Source organism: Pocillopora verrucosa, chromosome 3 (assembly GCF_036669915.1).
Source record: "Pocillopora verrucosa isolate sample1 chromosome 3, ASM3666991v2, whole genome shotgun sequence".
NCBI lineage: Eukaryota > Metazoa > Cnidaria > Anthozoa > Scleractinia > Pocilloporidae > Pocillopora > Pocillopora verrucosa.
In genome coordinates, this window is record NC_089314.1 from 3,752,120 (window position 1) to 3,772,119 (window position 20,000).

Below are 20,000 nucleotides of genomic sequence, written 5' to 3' on the forward strand. Positions count from 1 at the left end.
AAAAGCTTTACGCTGGCAATCATTACACAAACAATGTTCCTTTTAGGGGAGGAAAATGGAAGGTAACTTACGAGGAATATAACCAGACAAGATATCCAGATTTCTGCCCCGGTTTTGGTTATATTTTATCTCACGACGTAGTAAGTGCATTCGTCAAAACGTTCTCTTCTTTTCCGTTCTTTCGACTGGACGATGTCTACGTTGGCATGCTTGCAGACAGGAACGGAATAAGTGTCACGAACAATAACGGATTTGAGGTAGGGCATCCACGAGGATTTGTTTGTGTTCCAACAAATTATACTTTAGTCAGACATGATGTAGGAGAAGAATGCCAGATGAAGATGTTCAAGACACTCGTGTTCTCTGACTAGTTAAATACCATAGTAAATGCAAGCAATTTTGTACTCATTTCAATAACAGTTTTTATATTAAATATATGTTCTTTGTCGATGTGCAGTCGCTCACAGCCCTCTTGTTTTAAACGACTAAGGGCTAACGCTCGAAATGCCCGCTTTAGAAACTTACTACTGTGGTGGCAGACCACAATATTTGTTCCTGCTTAATAATTGTTAGAGACGAACAAAATCTTACGGCTATGAATATGGCTCTGAAAATAATTGCATATCTAAATTACATCTCAGTCTGAATATCTCAGTTAAGTTTAACGAAATGTTAATCAACTGATTTGTGTTCCAACAAATTATACTTTAGTCAGGCATGATGTAGGAGAAGAATGCCAGATGAAGATGTTCAAGACACTCATGCTCTCTGACTAGTTAAATACCATAGTAAATGCAAGCAATTTTGTACTCATTTCAATAACAGTTTTTATATTAAATATATGTTCTTCGTCGATGTGCAGTTAAATACTAGTTAAATACCGCAGTAAATGTCAGCAATTATATGCAACTATATGTTCCTGGTTAATAATTGTTAGAGACAAACAATATCTTACGGTTATGAATATGGCTCTGAAAATACTTGCATATCTAAATTACATCTCAGTCTGAATATCTCAGCTAAGTTCAATGAAATGTTAATAAACTCATTTGTGGTATTCTTTCGCCTATATGGGCTATTTGAAGCTTCTCTTTACGAAATTACTTTTGGCCAGAGGCCTTTAAGAGAAGAAGGGGAGAAATCAGAGAGCCCCATATTTTCTTCATTTACATAATCATATTACGGTTTCTTGCCTAAAATATCCAGCTCCAGTTTTAATCTTTCTGATAGCAATAAAAAGAATAAAGCATGCAATTAAACACAATTTTACATTGAAAGACCTCGATAACGAAGACCGAAAACAGAAACCCCCTTACTTTCGAAACAAGACGCACAAAATGCATGAAATATGGCTTCCTAGGGTAGGATACATTCCATGGGGTTTGGATACATTTTATCTCACGATGTGGTTCTTACATTCGGCGACACATTCTCTCCTTTTCCAATCTTTCGATTGGACAATGTTTACGTTGGCATGCTAGCAGATAGGAACCGGCATAAGTTTTACCGGGCACAATGCAGGCTTTGAATTAAGGTATCCACGTGGATTTATTTGTGTTCCAACAAATTGTTCTTTGGTCAGACATGATGTAGGAGAAGAGTGTCAAATGAAAATGTTTACTCTATCCATCTTCGCCTAGAAGCTAAATGGCGTGGTAGCTATATGCACTTTAGTATTTATTCAAGATTGATTTTATAGTTAACTGATTTCTCATTCGTCTAAATGCAGCAGCTTTGAGCTTCCATATTTTGAACGCAACCTGTTCGAAAAATACGAAATAATTACCGTTGTTAGTTCGACAGTCAGAACGAGTCAAGCGGGACTTAGATCGGGCATATATGAGAGGGTAACTAAGTTATTCAAGAAGCCAGAGTAGTTCGGGCCCCCGGCTAATCTCAATGGTTGTTTGAACCTTTGGAAAACGATTCGTTAAAGTTCGGGTAATTTCATAAAATCGCAGCGTGCACCCGTCTAGTGCGTCCTATTTCAACACTTGAGTGGTCATATGACAAAATGCTTATTGACTGTGTTTGGTCGAGCCAGACGGGAAAATATTTGGCACTCGGTCGTAGCTTTACGGGGAAAGCAAACATCTTTTATGATGTCGTGAACCGTTTTTAAGTTCAAAATTGATATTTTTTATTATTCATCATGTAAATTGTAGTTTCATTACCGTTAAAGAAGTATGTCTGCGTTGGCAAGCCTGCGGATGAAATTGGTCCAGGGGTAGTTAAGAAAACGAAGACCTCCTACGAAAACGAAGACCCATGACGAAAACGAAGACACATTACTTGCAAATTGATCCATCAGTGGGCTGCCTTCCCACAAAAACGGGAAGCTGTTGGGCCTTTGGAGCTGTTGGGCCACGCACGCCACGTGGAAGAAACCGCGTGCACCGTAAATTTGAAGAAGGCACTTCATAGCTTCTCATAGGTCATGATTATTCATGAAATGTCACTCAAATCAGTTTCCGGAAACATTAAATACAAAGCCTATTATGCAAGCTTTGTCCTGTGTGTTTTGCTGCTGGTAAAAAATGTCATCGCGTTCTTTGATTCGCTTAATATATTTGCTTTACGTTAAAAAAAAAAATAGCTAAGGAAACGCAATTAAATCAAACAGTTATCCTATTTTAGTTGATGGAATATATGTATTCCATATATTCTCCTTAACAGTTATCTTATGTAATGATATCTTTACCTCTAGCGCTTAAAGCGTCACGCAGCGCATCTTCCATAGGCATGTCATGTCTCTTCTATTAAATCTCGTTTTAGCTTTAAAGTAGTCCCATTGAAGGCTCCTTGGGGCTCTAATGTTGAAATATTCCGTGATAAATTACAGACGTGCTAAATTCAGAATTCAAGATTTCCGTAAGGATGTTCGTTTTCGTAGTGTCTTATAAACATAATCTTTGTCCACAAAGGTAAACCGACCTCTTTTGTACTTGTTTTAGTAATGTGTCTTCGTTTTCGTGACGGGTCTTCGTTTTGGTGATGAGTCTTTGTTTTCGTAGGGGGTCTTCGTATTCGTAATGGGTCTTCGTTTTCCTAAGGTCTTCGTTTTTGTGACTACTTTGGTATAAGCGTTGCCGAACAAAAATGCAGGTTTTTAAAGTACGGCACCCACGCGGATGCTAGGGATGATGTGGGAGAAGAGTGTCAAATGAAACGGCCGTAAATTCGTCAGATATCAATACACTTAAGGGTGTGAGGCTTTTTACGAAATTCGAAGTATTTTTCCTGTGACTTCCCGCCACATGACAACAACCGAAATATTACTGTTTATTGTCCAGCTTCAAAACTGATTTTCTCGGGAACCAATAGGAATATCTAAAACCCACAGAATGTTATCATTACGCTATCAATGCAAAGTGTCAATGCAAACATTACGCTAGCGACATTGCTGATCCAAGCAGTATGCAAGACGAGTGTCATATGAACTTCGTAATAGACCTTGCTCCTTGCGGAGTCTTTGTGGTCAGTGGTTAGAGCATCGGAGCGCGAAATCCGAAGGTCTGAGGCTCGATTCCTCATGGGGACTCAGAACTTTTTCTTTGTCCCACGCTTGTGACAAGACGAAAAAAACATCTTTCTCTAGATGCACAACTAAAATTTCAGGCATTACAAAGAGTTTATAGGCGGGAAAGCAAAAACCGCAAAAGAGACAAAGATAATTGAAGTTAATTCTTTAAATCTTAGAACAGAGTCCCCAAATAGCAAAATCTACAACCCACCCAGCAGATAAGGTGTGAAGCAATATTCTTGTAGAACAAAGTCTTTTCTTTGAAATGAGGCACTTTGTACAATTGCTTTGTGTTTACGGAAGGTACGATAGGAAATCAATTACGTCAAATAAATAAATTGTCTGTCAAAATATAATCTGTAATTTATCATGGCACTTTTGCACTTTAGCTGAGCCGAGACATTTGCATTGTAGCAATAGCCACCTCCTCGACTAAATTTGCGTACGTTTGGCATAATGTATAATTTTCCTTTCATGTGACTATGTCACTACGTTTTTTCCGTTTGGAAAACAATGACCAAAAACGGACGAAAAGGGCATTTTTGCTTTCAGTCCTTCTGCGGACGACATACGTATCTCTCCACCTTGATATTTTAGAAAGAAGGGCTCGTCCTTTTCAGCCACCGCTGTTGAAGAACCAACAGCCAAAGTGATACCCTCAAAATCTGGGTCACGCTCTTCAAAACAACTTCATCAAGATCCTTGACAGCGACTTCTACCTCACAAATGAAGCACAGAACATCTCTTATAACGACGATATCATGTACGCAATATTATCATCCTTTTATGATTATTCCATCCGCCCCAGGCAACTTTAAAAGAAGGAATAACATTCGAAAGATTTGAGCTTTTTAAAAAGCATGTAAACCAAGATGGCTGTCGTTTTCTTGTCACTCAAACACGTAATGAAACCGTATCAAACCTATTGTCAGAGGTAGATGAAGCCCACCAAGACCTTGCGCAAACCAGCTCCTTTAACTACTACTACAATCAAACCCTAAAGATGAAAATGGGCTTTGAATGGGCAGAAACGTATTGCAATTTCTTGTTTCTTTTGAAGCTAGACGACGACGTGTTTGTGTATATTGCAAGACTTCTTTCATTCTTGATCGCCACTGCCACGACAAAGACTTTAACGTTTTAGTGGTATTTAATTTAGACATTCTATCTTTTAGACGTGTTCATATCAATTGAACCCTTTCATTTTGTCTAGGTAATCACATGATTTCGAGTGCAATTTGGAATAAATAAGCACGAGTAAATTTTTTTAAAGACTAACAAAATTGCACGAGCCCGTAGGGCGAGTGCAATTTGTGGTCTGTGAAAAAATTAACAATTGCTTGTCTATTCCAAATTGCACGAGAAAAATCGTGTGATTACGTGTTAAAAATATACATGGAAAATACGAGATGGCTTATCATAATTAAGCATAAGCAAAGCGCGCGCATCAAGTGCAAAAATAATTTATTCAAACCGTGCGTTCGGTCAAAGCAACCGCGTACGATCAAAAAAATAATATGCAATGATATCTTCACACCTTTAAGGCGCAAAAAAGTTCAAAGTCCGGCTAAACGGTTCAAGGAATTGTTCAGTCTGTTTCCGAATCACTTTCGATGAAATGGAATCGTCGTTTCCGAGGTTTAACCATGTTTGTTTTTAATTTCGGCGTTGGATCGTTCGAGCAAAGTGTTAAGCTGGGTCGGCTCGTAATTTTCGATTTCCTTGGCAATTCCCTTCTCTAAACACCACTTTTCCCAAACCGACAACAAAAAAGCAGCGCTTTTTACAGTGTTTTCGTTGTTTGAGCTGTTTTTCAGCTGCGGTGGCGAAAGAAAACCTACTTAAAACGCCGGCCATTGTTTCGCTCGCAAATTTTCAAATTTTCAAATTTTGTTGCAACATCCAAGGCTCGTATTTTATGGGCTATCTGCGAGTTTCTTTGATTACTGACCAATCAGAATGTCTGATTTGTTACTTTCTTTGCACTGAATTAACCCTCTTTTGCAATGAATTAACTCTCTTCTGTACTGAATTACCTGAAAACTGCATTTATCTTAATCAATCAGAACTGAGTAATTTTTCCATGTATATTATTAAGAATGAAATTTTTAGGTTCCTAAATCTACATTTACCGTTGTCGGTCTATTGTATATACCAAGACTGATTTCAAAAGTTAATGCCATGTCAACTTTACCTTTCAACTGACTGGAAACACCAAAATTTATCAGGAGATGAAAACCTTGATATATCTTCATGAAGATGAATGAGACGGTGAAGGATAATAACGCATTTTGAAGGACCACATCTTTCCTCTGCGAGGATACATTGTCTCCAGCTGGGGGCTTTCAGATCTGCAATTTCTTCATTAGTCCGACCATTTCTTCCGCAATTAAAAAGGAGCTCAACTATGTGAGGAATTGGTGTCCACACCACATATTCATCTGCTGTAAGAATTCCTTCCATTACAAACTCTCAGTGGTGCGGGAAAAGGTAGCTTTTGGTACTCCTAAGCTGTTGAACAAAGACAGGTGTGACTGTTAAAACAATTCTGCAGCCTTAAATCTACTTGTTTGAGAAGCAAAGAATGTAGCTTTGTGCTTAAAGCTAGTTTTAGAAAGTTGTATTCTTTTTAAATTTGAAATTGCTTGCTTTAATGATAAGCAATGTCGTTAAAATTACACCTGCGGACTTAATACAGATGTATCCGAGGGTAAATGTACAATTTTTATTTTTATACATGTAAGAAATTTTGCAATAATGATTTACCAATTTTGTCAGGGAAATTAATTGTGCTTTTCCAGAATCCTTCCTTGTTACATCATTTGGGATTCTGCTGGCTTCATATGCTAAGAAGAGAATCAGATAAAACTGAAAAACTGAAAAGCTAAAAATTCAAAACAATTATCAATAAACAGATTATATTTGAACTTGCTTGAAACCATGGATGGTAGCCCAACTTTTTCCTGAAAGATAATTGCAGCTAAATGTTGTTGTTCAAACTAAGATGACTGGACAAAACGGCTAATGTAGCGATGACTGCCGTCCTTTGCATGAGGGTACACATATAATACTGACATTAAAATAATAAAAACTATCTACGGACTGGAAAGGGCTTATTACTGGGCGATGATTACTGATTGGTACATGCAATAAACACACTGTTGTTTATGTTCCTACATGTTACAAATGAACTGATACCCCACTTCAATTACTGACAGTGATTAAGGACATTAAAAAAACAGTATACACGCGTACCTTTGAACCACGGCATCTGCTTCAGCCTTTCCTCGAGCTCGTCTTTGTCTATAACACCATTTGAAAGCCAGTACTGCACTCCTCTCTTTATGATGTTAAGGCCGGAAACTGTGGGCGCATAGCATCAAGTAAAACATCCTGTAGTACATCAAAACCTTACAAAGCATGTAATCTGTCTTGAATAAAAACAATCTTGAATAAAAACTAAAGTGCACGTGTAACTACCACGCGACTGAACTACTAGGCGAACATGGATAGAGTAAACATTTTCATTTTATGCTCTTCGAATGGGCAGTAACGTATTGTAATTTCTCATTTCTTTTGAAGCTGGACGACGACGCGAAAACGCGAACACGCCGAAGAAAAAGCTTTACGCTGGCAATCATTACACAAATAATGTTCCTTTTAAGGGAGGAAAATGGAAGGTAACTTACGAGGAATATAACGAGACGATATTTGGATTTCTGCCCCGGCTTTGGATATATTTTACCTCACGACGTTGTAAGCCTATTTGTCGAAACGTTCTCTTATTTTCCGCTCTTTCGACTGGACGATGTCTACATAGGCGTTCTCTCAAATAGAAAACGGAGTAAGTGCCACAAACGATAATACATTTGAGGTATGGAATCCACCAGGACTTGGAGGAGAATGCCAGATGAAGATAGAAACTTTCGTAACTTCGTGGTTAATAATGTATGTAAATTTAAATTTCTGAATATCTCAAGGGAGTTAATTCTATTCGCCCTGTGGGCTGATGCAAGATAGTATTGCGCCTTAGCGAACTAAGTTTGTTGCTGAATTTAAGAGCGAAAACACGTTTTATTTGACATTTCTGTAGAAATTATCTTTGTTAAGCGGTAAAAGGAACATTATTTGTTTAATGATTGCCAGCGTAAAGCCTTTCCTTCAGCGTGTTGGGCGCACTCAAAAAGGAAAAAACCCTTGGAATGTGACAAACACGTCATCGTCAAACTTCAAATGAAGCGAGAAATTACAATACGTTACTGCCCATTTGAAGCCCATTTGTATCTCGGGTTTGATTCCAGAGGCTCGCTCAAGGTCAAGAAAACAATAGTCCACCTTGGTTTAAATGCTCTTTCGAAAGCCCCTAACTTGCGAATGTTATTCCTTTTTTTAAATTTACCTGAAGCGGATGAAATGATCATAAGATGATAATATTGCGTACAAGATATCGTGGTCATGAGAGATGTTCTGTGCTTCATTTATGAAGTAGAAGTTGCTGTCAAGGATCTTGATGAAGTTGTTTGAAGAGCATGGTTTAGATTTTAAGGGTATCACTTTATTGGTTCTTCAACAGCGATGATTGAAAAGGACGAGCCCCATAAGATACCAAACTGGATGGTGGATACAATGATGTCGTCCCCAGAAGGACTAAAACCAAAAATACCTTTTCGTCTCCTTTTGGATCATTCTTTTCCAAACAGCAAAAACGTACTGATATGGTCACGTGAAAGGAAAACTATACATCACAGCCAGATGTATGCAAATTTAGTTGAAGAGGTGGATATTGCTATAATGCAGATTTTTCGTTTCAATAATAGGGCGAAGTGTCATTATAACTTGCTACTTACATTTAAACAGACAATTTATCTATCTGACGCAATTGATTCCCTATCTTACCTTCCCTGAACACAAAGCGATTGTACGAAGTACCTCATTTCAAAAAGAAGACTGCTCTACTAGATGTCCCTGTAGTTTGAATATCGAAAGAAAATTCTAGACGTTACGGTGCAAGTGACTGAGGTTCGAAAACAACCCCACACGGCAAAATAAATGCATTTCCCAAATAAACACTATGTTGATACACAACTTAAATTTCAGGTATTAAAAATATATTAATAGGCGGGAACGTAGAAGCCTTAAAAGAGGTAAAGATAATCAAAGCTAATTTTTAATCAAAACTAGACGCATATTTGCGTTCAAGCAGGCTTTCTGTTGGAAATAAAGTTTGTTTTTTGTGCTTGCATTTGCCTAAGTTTTTATGTAATTATTGGTTTATCCTGTAACTGGTTTTTTCTCGTGGTATGCAATCCCTAAAGAATCAGGTGATAATATAATACCAATGTCAGACCAAAAGGAAATACAAAAAAAAATAGCACTGTCGTATTTAAAACTGATAATAATTGATGAAATCTCTTTGGTATCAAATACTTTGCTTATTGTACATCCATCAACAACTAAAAGAAATATTGTCAACATCAAACAACTGTCCATTTGCAAGACTTAGCATTATTAAAGTTGTTGATTTGTATTAACTTCCACCAATTTGAAGAAAATTTGTCTTTGAAGAATGTAAAAATAATGTTTACAATTTGTGCCATTCCTAGCTACTTTTCAAGATGATAGAGTTGACTAAAAAAATGAGACAAAAGGATGACCAACCATTCACAGAGTTATTAATTAGATTCAGAACTGCTTCACAAACAGAGGGTGATATTCAATGCATTCAGTCATGGCTGGTGCATCCTGAAGATACTGATTACCCAGTATCCATTGTTTTGTATTTTTGGGACAGTTTTTCCTGTATTTCCTGTTTATTTTTCACATTCCTAAATTGCTTTTCTCTAAGAATATTTTTTTCTCTGCTGGCTCCATTGCTTTATAGTATTGTTTTTTTTCTATGTTTAATCATCAATTTTTTCTTTCCTTTCTATCAACTACTTTACTTGAACATGTAGCAAACAGTATTCTGTATTGCCCTAGTTAGAGTATTATATTTCTCTAGTATTTTTCTAATGGCATCAACAAGTGAAGCCATTCCATTTATGTTTTTAATGTACTGAATAGGAGACATGTGTCTTTCATTATAAGGCAGGGGGAATACATAAAATTTGATCTTTTTGTGGGTTTAAAGGTACAACTGTTGCAGTACAAAGAAAATGATGCCAAAACCCTGTACATTCACTATTATGTATTATTTCATTCTCAAGTATTGATTTGCATTGAAGTGAATCAGTCAATAGTCCTTCACTCTCAAACAAATTATCCAAATTTACTTCAGTTTCACAAACATCTACAGTTCTTGGAAGATTAACTGGTGATTACTCATTGTGTTCTAAACTTGATTTACAACACATCTTTTTGCCTTTGTCAACAATAGTGGGTAAGGATGAGTTGTAATTCCAGTAATAACATGATTTCTTTATAGAGTAGTAAAGAGAGTATAAAGCTACACCACAACTTAGATTAAAGTTTACGATTTCATTCAGCCTGTGTTGAGAACCAGCCTATTTTGAATATTCTCAATTTGTGCTCCTCTCCCTTCAAATATATTGTTGTTATGTATACTCTGAAAATAATGCACTAAACTATCAAGAGAAAGTACTTTAAGAAGAACACATGTACCTTGAGGCTGCCCTCTACCATACAAGTCTCTTACATGAGATTCAAATATTTTGAACCCCATATTACTATTACAGTAATACACCCTACTGTTAACATGAAATTGGTGTAGCTTTCAAATATGAGTGACTCAAAGGCTCTTGGTAAAGATGAACAGTACTGATATCCCTCTATAGCAATTTCTTAGTGAACAGTACCAGAGTAGCTTTCACTGTATTCCAGTTGATAATCAGTATCAAACACATTTAATGCTGTTGGTAATTCTGACTGCATTAAATATGCCTGTCTGGCTAATCATGACAAACTTGAATAAAGCTGAATTCCAATATTCATTATTTGTATAAGATCATTTGCAGAGCTGATCCCTTGTGTGTCATTGTAAATCAAAGAACACAAACTCATTGCAACACATTGTTGTCCTGCATTCTGTCCAAAACTAACTCGTTACCGTGACTATAGGAAGCTACTATTGTTTTGTTAGGGTCAACATATGTTGGAGGGCCAGGATTTTTTTCTGTCTCTACTTAATTTATAGTTGCAAAAATTTGCTAAACGAGCTTCGTTCTTGCAAGAACACATCAGTTTGTTACAAGAAAACAATTTCAAATATCGACTGGTACGATATTTCACCTTTCATATACATTGACGAATTCTTTCACAAAAGTTAACCTTAAATGTCTTTTTATTTAATAGTTTTTTAGAGTTAATATAAGTGTAATGTAAATGATATGGGGATACATGGGAGGCAAATTGCATAGACAAATTTTTCTAACCTTTCTGCTCTTGTTCCTTAAAATTTTAAACTTCGTATTGGTATTCTGCTTGGTTCACGTTCACGTCTACATACACGATGAGATTTGCATCTATGCTTCTCTCGATTAACATTAGATAGCTCGGTTGATATAGCATGTTTCTCGATGAAAGGTTCCCCGATAAATGTTCGCTCATAAAGAGATATCTTATAAGATTCACGGAACGACCCGTTCCGAAAACGCTCGAAATCTTTCAGTGTGGGTCTACCGCGAACGATGTAGGCATATTTTGTATGCGTTTTGAGCGTCTTATACACATTGTCTGTGCTGATTTTGCACCGCGAAAGCTTCTCTTCGTCCGCCATTTCACCATCCTGTGTGCTCATTAGTCAAAACGTTACGCATGCGTGATGAGGACTTGACTGCGATTTGCGACCGAACGACGAAGAAGAACCAAGCCGGAATTTCCCTCGGAAAGCCCGAGTAATTAATTCTTTTAGTCCAGGGGCAGAACAGGCAGATCACACTATGTGTTAATGATTAGTTATTGTTGACATTAACACTTGTGGTATATTTTGGCCTTCATGGGCCGTTTGAGGTGTTTTTTTACGATATTACTTTCCGCAGTATGAATGCAATAAGCTCCATGTGAAAAAGCACATTGGCCGAGGAAGCTTTGGGGAGATTTTGGTTTCTCTTACCGAATTCCGAATTACACGGTTCTTAGAGACACTTAGTTCGTGGTAAAGGGGGACGCAATAAAAGATGCGTTTAATCACGTCCTTTATCATTAGGAGCTTTGGCCCCGAAAAAAATTTGCAGCCTGCATTCTACGAAGGCGCTACATTTCTGTCCTCAGTATAGAGAATTACATTAACGCTTGCGGTCGGTTGGTGTCACAATAAAAAACACAAAAACACAATAAATCTTGCATTAGAATCACTTGGCGTGATCTCATCATGGAGGTTGAAGTCTTGGATCGATCGGCTGAGCTTTCTAGAGTTACGGGATCCAATCTCGACCCCAAAAAGTACTGGTATGTGCTTACGAAAAAGTTAAATGTGAAATCAGGCCGAACGCTTTTGCAAACGAATTGTTTCGTCGATTCCGCAATGACTACAATACGCTCTATCCCGGCAGTAGGTCTCAAGCGCACCAACAAAGGCTGTTCGTTCAACGCCCGGTAACCAAACAACATGTAGGGTTGCATCTTCAATTGGTATCTATGCCAGACTAATTAGACAGGGGGAATTCCAGCAGATGGATTCGCGAGGTCTCAAAATATAATCCTGTTGTTGATGCAGTAAACCAAATCGCTCTCGACCGTACACTTTAGGCGGGAAATGCCTCTAGTCGAATAATCATGGGAAATTGCAAAGATATCAGCCAAGAATAGCCGAGCTTGACAACGACATTCGGGAACTAGTAAAGGACAATAATTATATAAGTTAACAGTGGATGCCTCGACTTTCAGTCAAAAGAAAGAGACCAGACAAAGAGAGGTCTCCTGATATAAATTAGTTTGAATTCAATTTTCGTGCCCTCTTGGGTAGTGTACACCTGAGGGTTACTTTTAATCTCTTCTATACCCTTCTGGGTAGTCTATACCTGAGAGTTATTTTTAATCTCTTCTAATCAACGCAGTTTCTAGACTTTAAAAGTTCAAAACCATGACATGTATAAAGAAGGGTTTGTCGGAGTTAGCCTCATATAGGCCAAGGTCTTCGATCATGGAGGTGAAATCAGCTTTACCGGTGCCGCTTTTTAGGCTATTTTGAGTTTCTTCTTTTTACGTGTCGAGCGAAATAACATTGAATGCGCAGCCAACAGTAGGTAACTTATGTTGGGAGCGAAGTAACTTATTTGATGGAGCGATCTAACCATGATGCGATGTAACAGTAATTATTTGTTACACATGAAAGGTGACTTATTAAACTACAAATGAAAACATGGGGTAAATTTCTTGAGAAACTGTGGTGCTACGTCGGCGGAGGGTGTTACAAGGTACTTTCGTTTTATTAACTGAGTTGGCGATGTAAATTAGCCACCGTAGCGAGTTTCTAAAACTGACATTCCGTGCGTTATCCCTTCGTCAGAGCGAATAGGAAAGGCTAAAGCTTTGACAGTAAACTAAAGCTGAAGACACATTTTTACTAACGTATAATTTTGCTCTTCATTCACGGTAATCCGTTCGCAACTGCAGAATGTAACGTTACACTCCGCTTTTAACAGGATTCCTCAATTTTCTTGGTTACTTTGCTTATCAAATATAATACAATGTAATATCTCTTCGTAAATTTAAATTTTGCTTCCTCAAATTTGCCACAATAGCTGAATTCTAGGCAATAATATCACACATATCATATCTTTGTAATTGAGAAAGATGCTCTAACAAAAATTTGATTAATATAGAAATTTTACCGTGTGTCTACACGTATATTTCTGCATTTATGCAAAGCCTACCTGTGGCCTTCAAAATACAGACAAAAACAAAACAAACTTTCTCAGTTTCCTTTGACATCAAGAATTAGGAAACATTCGTTTTGTTGCATCGAGGTCACCAGCAAGCGGATATGGTACCCAGTCACCTCCCCACCAAGTGTAATCGATCTCGCCACCAAACACTCATCCGTTAGCGAATATTATAATTGTATTAAGTATAGCTATTAAATGTGTGATTACATAAATACACATTTTCCTGAGCTGTAACTTGCTGCTCGTTGGTTTCTGAAGTTAAAAGTTATCAGAATCTCCTTGGGAGCTTTCAGAAAACTCGTTTTACGACAAAAAATGCACGCGATCGATCACATTTCTTGTCGATCTTGTCGTCCGTTCGTTCGATTAATAAGTTACAGTCACTTTGGTTTACTTTTCCTTTGATGAACATCAAATAAGTTTGGTGGCAATTGGTGGTGGTGATATTGCCGCAGTGGCGAGCTCGCTGGTGGCGAGTCTTCCTGGTGGCGAGATGACTGTAAACCGCGCAGATACATTGAGGGCTTCACTGAATGGTATCCTCTAAAGACTTTTTATCCATTTTCAAGTTTCCCTCTAAGAAAATACTTGTTTACCAGCACATCTGGGTATTAAGCCATTATTAGTTGAGTCTGAGCGTGGTATTACGAGTTATCAATACCGACGTCTGAGTTATCTGTCGAAGCCAGAAGCTGACGCAGATAACACAGACACGAGGTTGGATCCTTCTTGATATCATGTGAAACCGAATTAAATAATTTTGTTTTAATACATTTTTCAAACTAGCTGCAAATGTTTGAGTCTGCAAAAGTTTAAGGACAATTATAGGACGAGGATCTTACAGACTAGGCAGATTTTGAACTCGACACGATAACCCAATACCTGCTGCAGATATTGCGTTATCATGACAACTTCACACGTTATTGTATATTGAATGTATGCTCTCCACCAATCAGAGTTTCAGAGTAAGTCTGACGTATAATCATACCTCTTAAACTCTGCACGATAACCGGGTTATACCAGCTGTTTCCCGCAGCACATGCGAACGTATCCAGGAGGGATAAAATTACTTCGTACGACAGACTATTTTTGGACATAAATCGGTCAATTTCAAGGCAAGAAAAAAGTGAGAACTGCTTCCACTATCACACGAGAACAACTTCAAATTCTTCCGTCGCAGAATGATCACAAATTAGATCAATAGGGGCAAGGAATAGGAGAAACTTCTCTTAAAAGAAACCGCAATACTTCCAGTGGTTACCTGAAAAGACAGACACTTCAAGGTCTTTGCCTCTAGAACTGGCTTGAAAAAAAACGAAGTTTAATAAAGTGCAAAAGAAGTAGTCTAGTTTTACGCTTGTCTAGGACTATGTCAGAACCCTTTCCCACCGCCCACAGTCATCTGTTCAGCAGTTTGGTAAATAGGCTGAAGACAAGTTCTCCCCGTTTGCTCCTCGCTTGACTTGCACTCGCCGCTTGACTAATTCTCATCGTCTACGCTTCATGCTTGAAAGGGAGGGCTTGATCTCAGTATAAACTTTGAATTTTCGAAATGGAAGCTTCGGTTAGAGTTCAGAATGTGCCGCCACTTCAGGCTTGAACAATGGCAATTCTTCCAGTCGCTTTTCCTCTTTTGCCATCTGAAAAGTTTCCCAGGCAACTTTTCGAAGTTGTTCGTCATGTTTTTTTCGTAAAGTAAACCACAGAGCCAGAGCGCACCTGCGCCCCTCTCGAATGCCGGCCACACCGTGAAGATTCTCCAGTCCAGCTGAAAAAGCTACGGCACGTCCGCATTCAGGTTTAAGTTTAGCCTGCGAAACACGAGGATTGCTGAGAAAGATTTATATAGGTGCCTAATCGAGCGCGCCTCGTCACGCAAGTGCAACAAGCCCTCTTTGTGCGCGTTGTGTGACTTAATGGTTGGTTGCGTGGATGATTATATGCAACATCGAATGTCTTGAGAACTAGAGAATAATTATGGCGGATGACAGTCACGCTTCAAACTGCCTAAAGTATGGGAGTGCTCCATTTCAAAGCAGATACATACTAGCATTATCATCCGGGTTCAGTACGTCTTAGCATGATGATTCCACAGAGTGGTGTTTTAAGCGGCATAGCTGTATTTTAAATCAAAACTAGATTATCTGTGGATTTGTGAGCCGTTTAACCGTTTACTAAATCCCATGATCTGGTCATCAATCAGGCTCCCTCCTGGAAGTAAAACATTTGCAGTCTCTGACTAATACATCTATCACCTGTCTACTGGTTAAAGTTACTTGCTTGTCACTTGTGAGACATGAAAGGGTCATACCTGAACAGAATCATCAGGATTAGCAAACAGAAACTCCCCTCCTTTGAAATCGCCATTCAGATACAGCAGAGCACTGAAATTAAATTAAAGAAAAATGGAACAGAATACCACTGATAAGAATTGTAACAGCAGTTTAACCATTTCGTAGAAGTGAGTGAGCGTTGTTCTTATTGCACGAAAAAGTCCACTTAAAGGTAAATTCCGGAAAAATAAGGCTTGAATGGGATAGGAGCCGCAAAGAGATGGCGGTTGTGTGGAGCCTTCAGGATTTCTACACAAGGGGGGAGGGACTTTTCAAAATTCATAATGTGAACAGTGTTGCCTTCTATTTGAGATAAAAATAATCGATACTACCAAAAAAGAAGTATTTAAGAATAAAAAGCCCGAAAAAAAAAAGACTCGGAAATGGTCAATCCACCCTGTTCTCATTCCCCACTTGCTAACCATCTGTCTTGACCCTTCACGCCTTAATATAGGCATCCATATTCTCCTTACTTTTCACCATACATTTCCTTTGGTGCTGACAAGGAGAATTGGTTTAACAATCAGTTAGCTTGGCGATCATTTCCTTTATGTGGGCCCAATTGCTCAAAGGCTGATTAGAGCTAACCCAAGATTATATTTTAATCTGAGCTTCTTCATTCCTTCATTCAAAAGCATTTTTTGGAATAATTTCTTGTGTTCTTTTTAGAGCATCAAATAGTCATATTCTAGACAAAAATAATTCGACTGAATTTTGTTTTAAAGCTATCAGATCTGAAATCAGTTTTCACACTAACCCTGTGATATCTTAACCCAGCTTTGAAAAACCCGGCCCTGATGTTAAATAATGATTCAGCAATATTACTGGGGGCAGAAATTCGATGCTGGTCGCTCTTAGGTATAAGAGGGAAAATGGGGGACATGATAAATATGATTACACATTAGCAAAAATTAGGGCGGCAGAAAACTCGCTATGTAAAGCGATCACACTTCGAGCCTTCTAAACGCTAGAGGTTCTATTTCCCTCTGTCTTCATTCTATGCGAAAGCCACGCAAGCTGAGCAAAAACGGTATCAAAGGTCGCCCAACTCCCATATCATAGTCACTTGAAATATTCTGACATACCTGAAATCTCTCCACGTATAAGCTGGCGACCGTTTGGGACAAGAGCCCAGTCCATCAAGGTTCAGTAAACAGTTGTCGGAATGAATTGGGTGGCTCAAATGGAAGCCTGGATTGGGATCATTGGGGTCTAGGTTGGATAGAGATCGCCTCGGTTACAATAAATTTTCATCAAAGGAGCAATTCGATGTCACTAAATTTCAGCTGGTATATGCCTTCGTGTAGCCGTACCCTCGGCCGAAGGAGAAACGGAAGGCAGGGAACGTCTACGAAAACCTGATACGAATCGTGTTATATGACGTCACTCTGCCGCCGGTAGAGAGCCTCAGTAAAATCGTCAAATCGTCAAATTTGCGGCTAAAAGTGAAAGCAATTCAACTCACCCATTAGCGAGGTGCGGCAGACAAGATGTGAATATGAAAAATACAAAGGTGTGTCTAGTTGGAAATAATCCTCGGTAAACTGCCGAACTTTATCGCTCAGGTTGAAGTACAGCTCCACTTCCTCTAGAGGTACTTCCTTTCGACGAGCTGCCTGATAGATTCAAATAACAAAATAGCGGTAAGCCAGGAGAGAAAAGCAAGATTCTAGAGACCATATTTTTAACGACCACGGTGTAACTTGAATTGTATTGAAGAGTAAACGCTGACACGTGAAAGTGTTTACTCCGCAGAATTCTCGCTTGGCTTAAGTTTCTCCCGCTTGGTTAAAAGAAACTGGAAATTAGCTGTGGAATTTGAACGTCATTTAACGTTCATGAGTAAGCCGTAATTCTCAATTAGAGAAATACCTCTCCATTTCATCCAGTATTTTCGAACGTTTTATTTTCAAATGTGTCCCGCCAGTACCCATTCACTTCGAAAATAAACATACGTGGCTCAACCTACGGTTTTGTGATTTTCGAGTGAAGAAAAGGCACAGGGAGGGTAACGCGTCCTTCCCTGAGTGCCTCGATCACCCGATGACCAGGTCTCAAATCAAGACTTATCGATTCAGATTACTGTGCACTGATCACTAAATTTCGGTCAATACCTCTGTCAGTAATTCAAAAGAGGACAAAATTTTCATGCACACACAAAAATTGATGTACCTTTGAAGCAGAGAGTATCGTGACGCCGGAAAAGGTTTCTTTCTCAGTGAAAGAGAATGGCTTGTCGTCCTTGTTCCGTTGATCATAACCATCACCAAGTGTGGCTGTCTTCTGGAACAAACCAAACAGATCAAGACCCAAATGTATAGTACGACATGACCCTCGCTGGAAAACTCGATGAACACGATGCTTGAACCATTTTTCTTTGCGAAAAACGATGATCGAGAATTGAGATTTATTGGTACAAGACAAAAATTTCTTGATATGCAATCACGATATAAATTAATGGACCACAGGGAAGCTAGACATCAATTGCAAGTGTTAAAACTTCAACTTCCAAAAAATTCCTCAATACTCTCATTTGATAAAACAGAATCCTTTGTCAATCCAATTTGCTGAAAACCTCAAGTTCATCATGATTTACATCAAGATGGTTTTAATTCTATCATTTAGGGAAGGTACACTGTAATTAAATTTCAGAGGATGAATTTATAGTCTTTATCAAGCATGTTTAAACTAGTGGATAATTATGTCGCGCTCTTATTTTCGTTTAACGGTTTACTTGACCACTGGCTTTATTCTCGTCAAACTATTTTCTGAACATCCTTGTGACGCAATCGGAACAAAATTCTAAAAAAAGGAAGTCAAAGGTTTCTTTAGAGAAGAATTTGTTGAGTGACTGCATATCAAGACATTTGTCATCAATAATCTCCAAGATTCAAGTTTTTGTGTGTGTTTCTATTTTTTTCGACAAACAGAATGGAAAATTTCAGATTTAAACTGGCACTTGACACTTTCTTTACAGCATTATCCTTACATCTCTTTTTGCTTCAAAACAATTTCAAAATTTTGGCCAGAAATTACAATTTAATGTTGTTTACAATTTAAATCCTAGTTTTACATATATTTACAATCAAAACATTTTGTTTACATTCAATTAAGTGCAACTCTTTTTTTAAATTTACAATTATGTTTATCTATTCATATCAAATCAAGCCAATCAGTTATGGACCAAATCAAATAAAAACATCTGAAATTACAAAAAAATAAAAATAAAAATGAAGTAAGGTTTTTGTTTTTAGGGTAAACATTTACGTTGCTCAAAATTATTTATTGTTTAAATGTAGCCACAAGTAATCATTGTTTCATGACATTTTACCATTTTAGAGGGTCATGTCTTTAACCTTATCATTTAAATGTGATAAACAAGCTGGCAAAAATCAGTTGAAATATATTTACTTTAGGTGCAGGATGACTAACAGAGGCTGCAAATGCCATTCTTTGTAAGAACATTTGCATATCGTTTCCAAATACATCAAAAGTACTCTGTTCTTTTTATATGATAGAGGGGTTTGGAAAATGATGAAGTATGACTCCAAGGTTTATTTGACACAGATGGGCCAAAAAAAAAGTGTTTTAATTGGTGTTTTTGTTTAAGATGTGTTTGCTTCTTGTTTTTACTATTTTGTCATTTCTTTGTTTTGGTTTCTTGTTTTTTTGTTTTTACCATTTCTTCGTTTTGGTTTCTTGTTAAACAGAGCTTGTTGTGGTGAGTTTGACTAACACATAGTACACATATCTACTTGAATTCAGAAAAGGAAAATAAAACATTCTTTGAAGTTAAACTGAAAAATTTCCAACAAGGTTGTTTAATACATGCAAGTGTTACATAACTTTATATTATCAAATGATGGCTGCCAGCTTGTTCTAATATTTAAGCCTATCTTTATGCCTTACGATTAAAACTTAAAAGTTGGCAGCAAATCTGTGTGGAACTATTCAAAGCAAAATAAATTACAAACACAAGCAAGGTAAGTAAATATATCATGTTAAGAAGAACATAATTACATGCTGTAGATTGAATTACGAATCATGCACTAAAGCAGTTGGTATATCTCTTTGGGGGATAATTCAGACTTTGAAAAGTGTGGTTGCCAGAAGTTAATTGGAGGCAGTAAAAGTGTATTTTCATGTTCAAATTCCTTTACAACCACATTGGTTTAATCAAAATGTCTATAGGGGGTGTAACGTTGTTGGAAGGCCGGGCGACGGATTACAGATAAACGTCACAGGGGGTATGTTTGTATCTTTGCATGAAGCATGTGTAAATAATTTCCCCCTTTTACT

General features: G+C 37.8%; 2 protein-coding genes and 1 pseudogene across 3 annotated transcripts in view; 2 read left to right on the forward strand and 1 right to left on the reverse strand.

Annotated features, from left to right (window-relative positions):
• The window catches only part of LOC131774463 (beta-1,3-galactosyltransferase 5-like), a 2,499-nt gene extending 1,498 nt beyond the window's left edge, over positions 1-1,001 (forward strand). Inside the window, exon 2 of the mRNA XM_059090485.2 lies at positions 1-1,001. This exon is cut by the window's left edge and continues 392 nt beyond it. Within this exon, the coding sequence (XP_058946468.2) occupies positions 1-371 (371 nt within the window). The 3' untranslated portion in view covers positions 372-1,001.
• A 2,416-nt stretch (positions 1,002-3,417) lies between these two features.
• LOC136279366 (beta-1,3-galactosyltransferase 5-like) lies at positions 3,418-7,493 on the forward strand (annotated as a pseudogene).
• A 6,452-nt stretch (positions 7,494-13,945) lies between these two features.
• The window catches only part of LOC131774461 (prolyl 3-hydroxylase 1), a 14,190-nt gene continuing 8,135 nt past the window's right edge, over positions 13,946-20,000 (reverse strand). The window contains exons 7-11 of one of the 2 annotated variants that reach the window (XM_059090484.2): positions 17,874-17,981; positions 17,167-17,317; positions 16,787-16,913; positions 15,680-15,752; positions 13,946-15,179 (exon numbers count right to left, since the gene is read on the reverse strand). In XM_059090484.2, the coding sequence (XP_058946467.2) occupies positions 14,934-15,179; positions 15,680-15,752; positions 16,787-16,913; positions 17,167-17,317; positions 17,874-17,981 (705 nt within the window). In that variant the 3' untranslated portion in view covers positions 13,946-14,933. Of the gene's footprint in view, positions 15,180-15,679; positions 15,753-16,786; positions 16,914-17,166; positions 17,318-17,873; positions 17,985-20,000 lie in introns of both variants that reach the window. The other variant, XM_059090483.2, reaches the window with a different exon arrangement.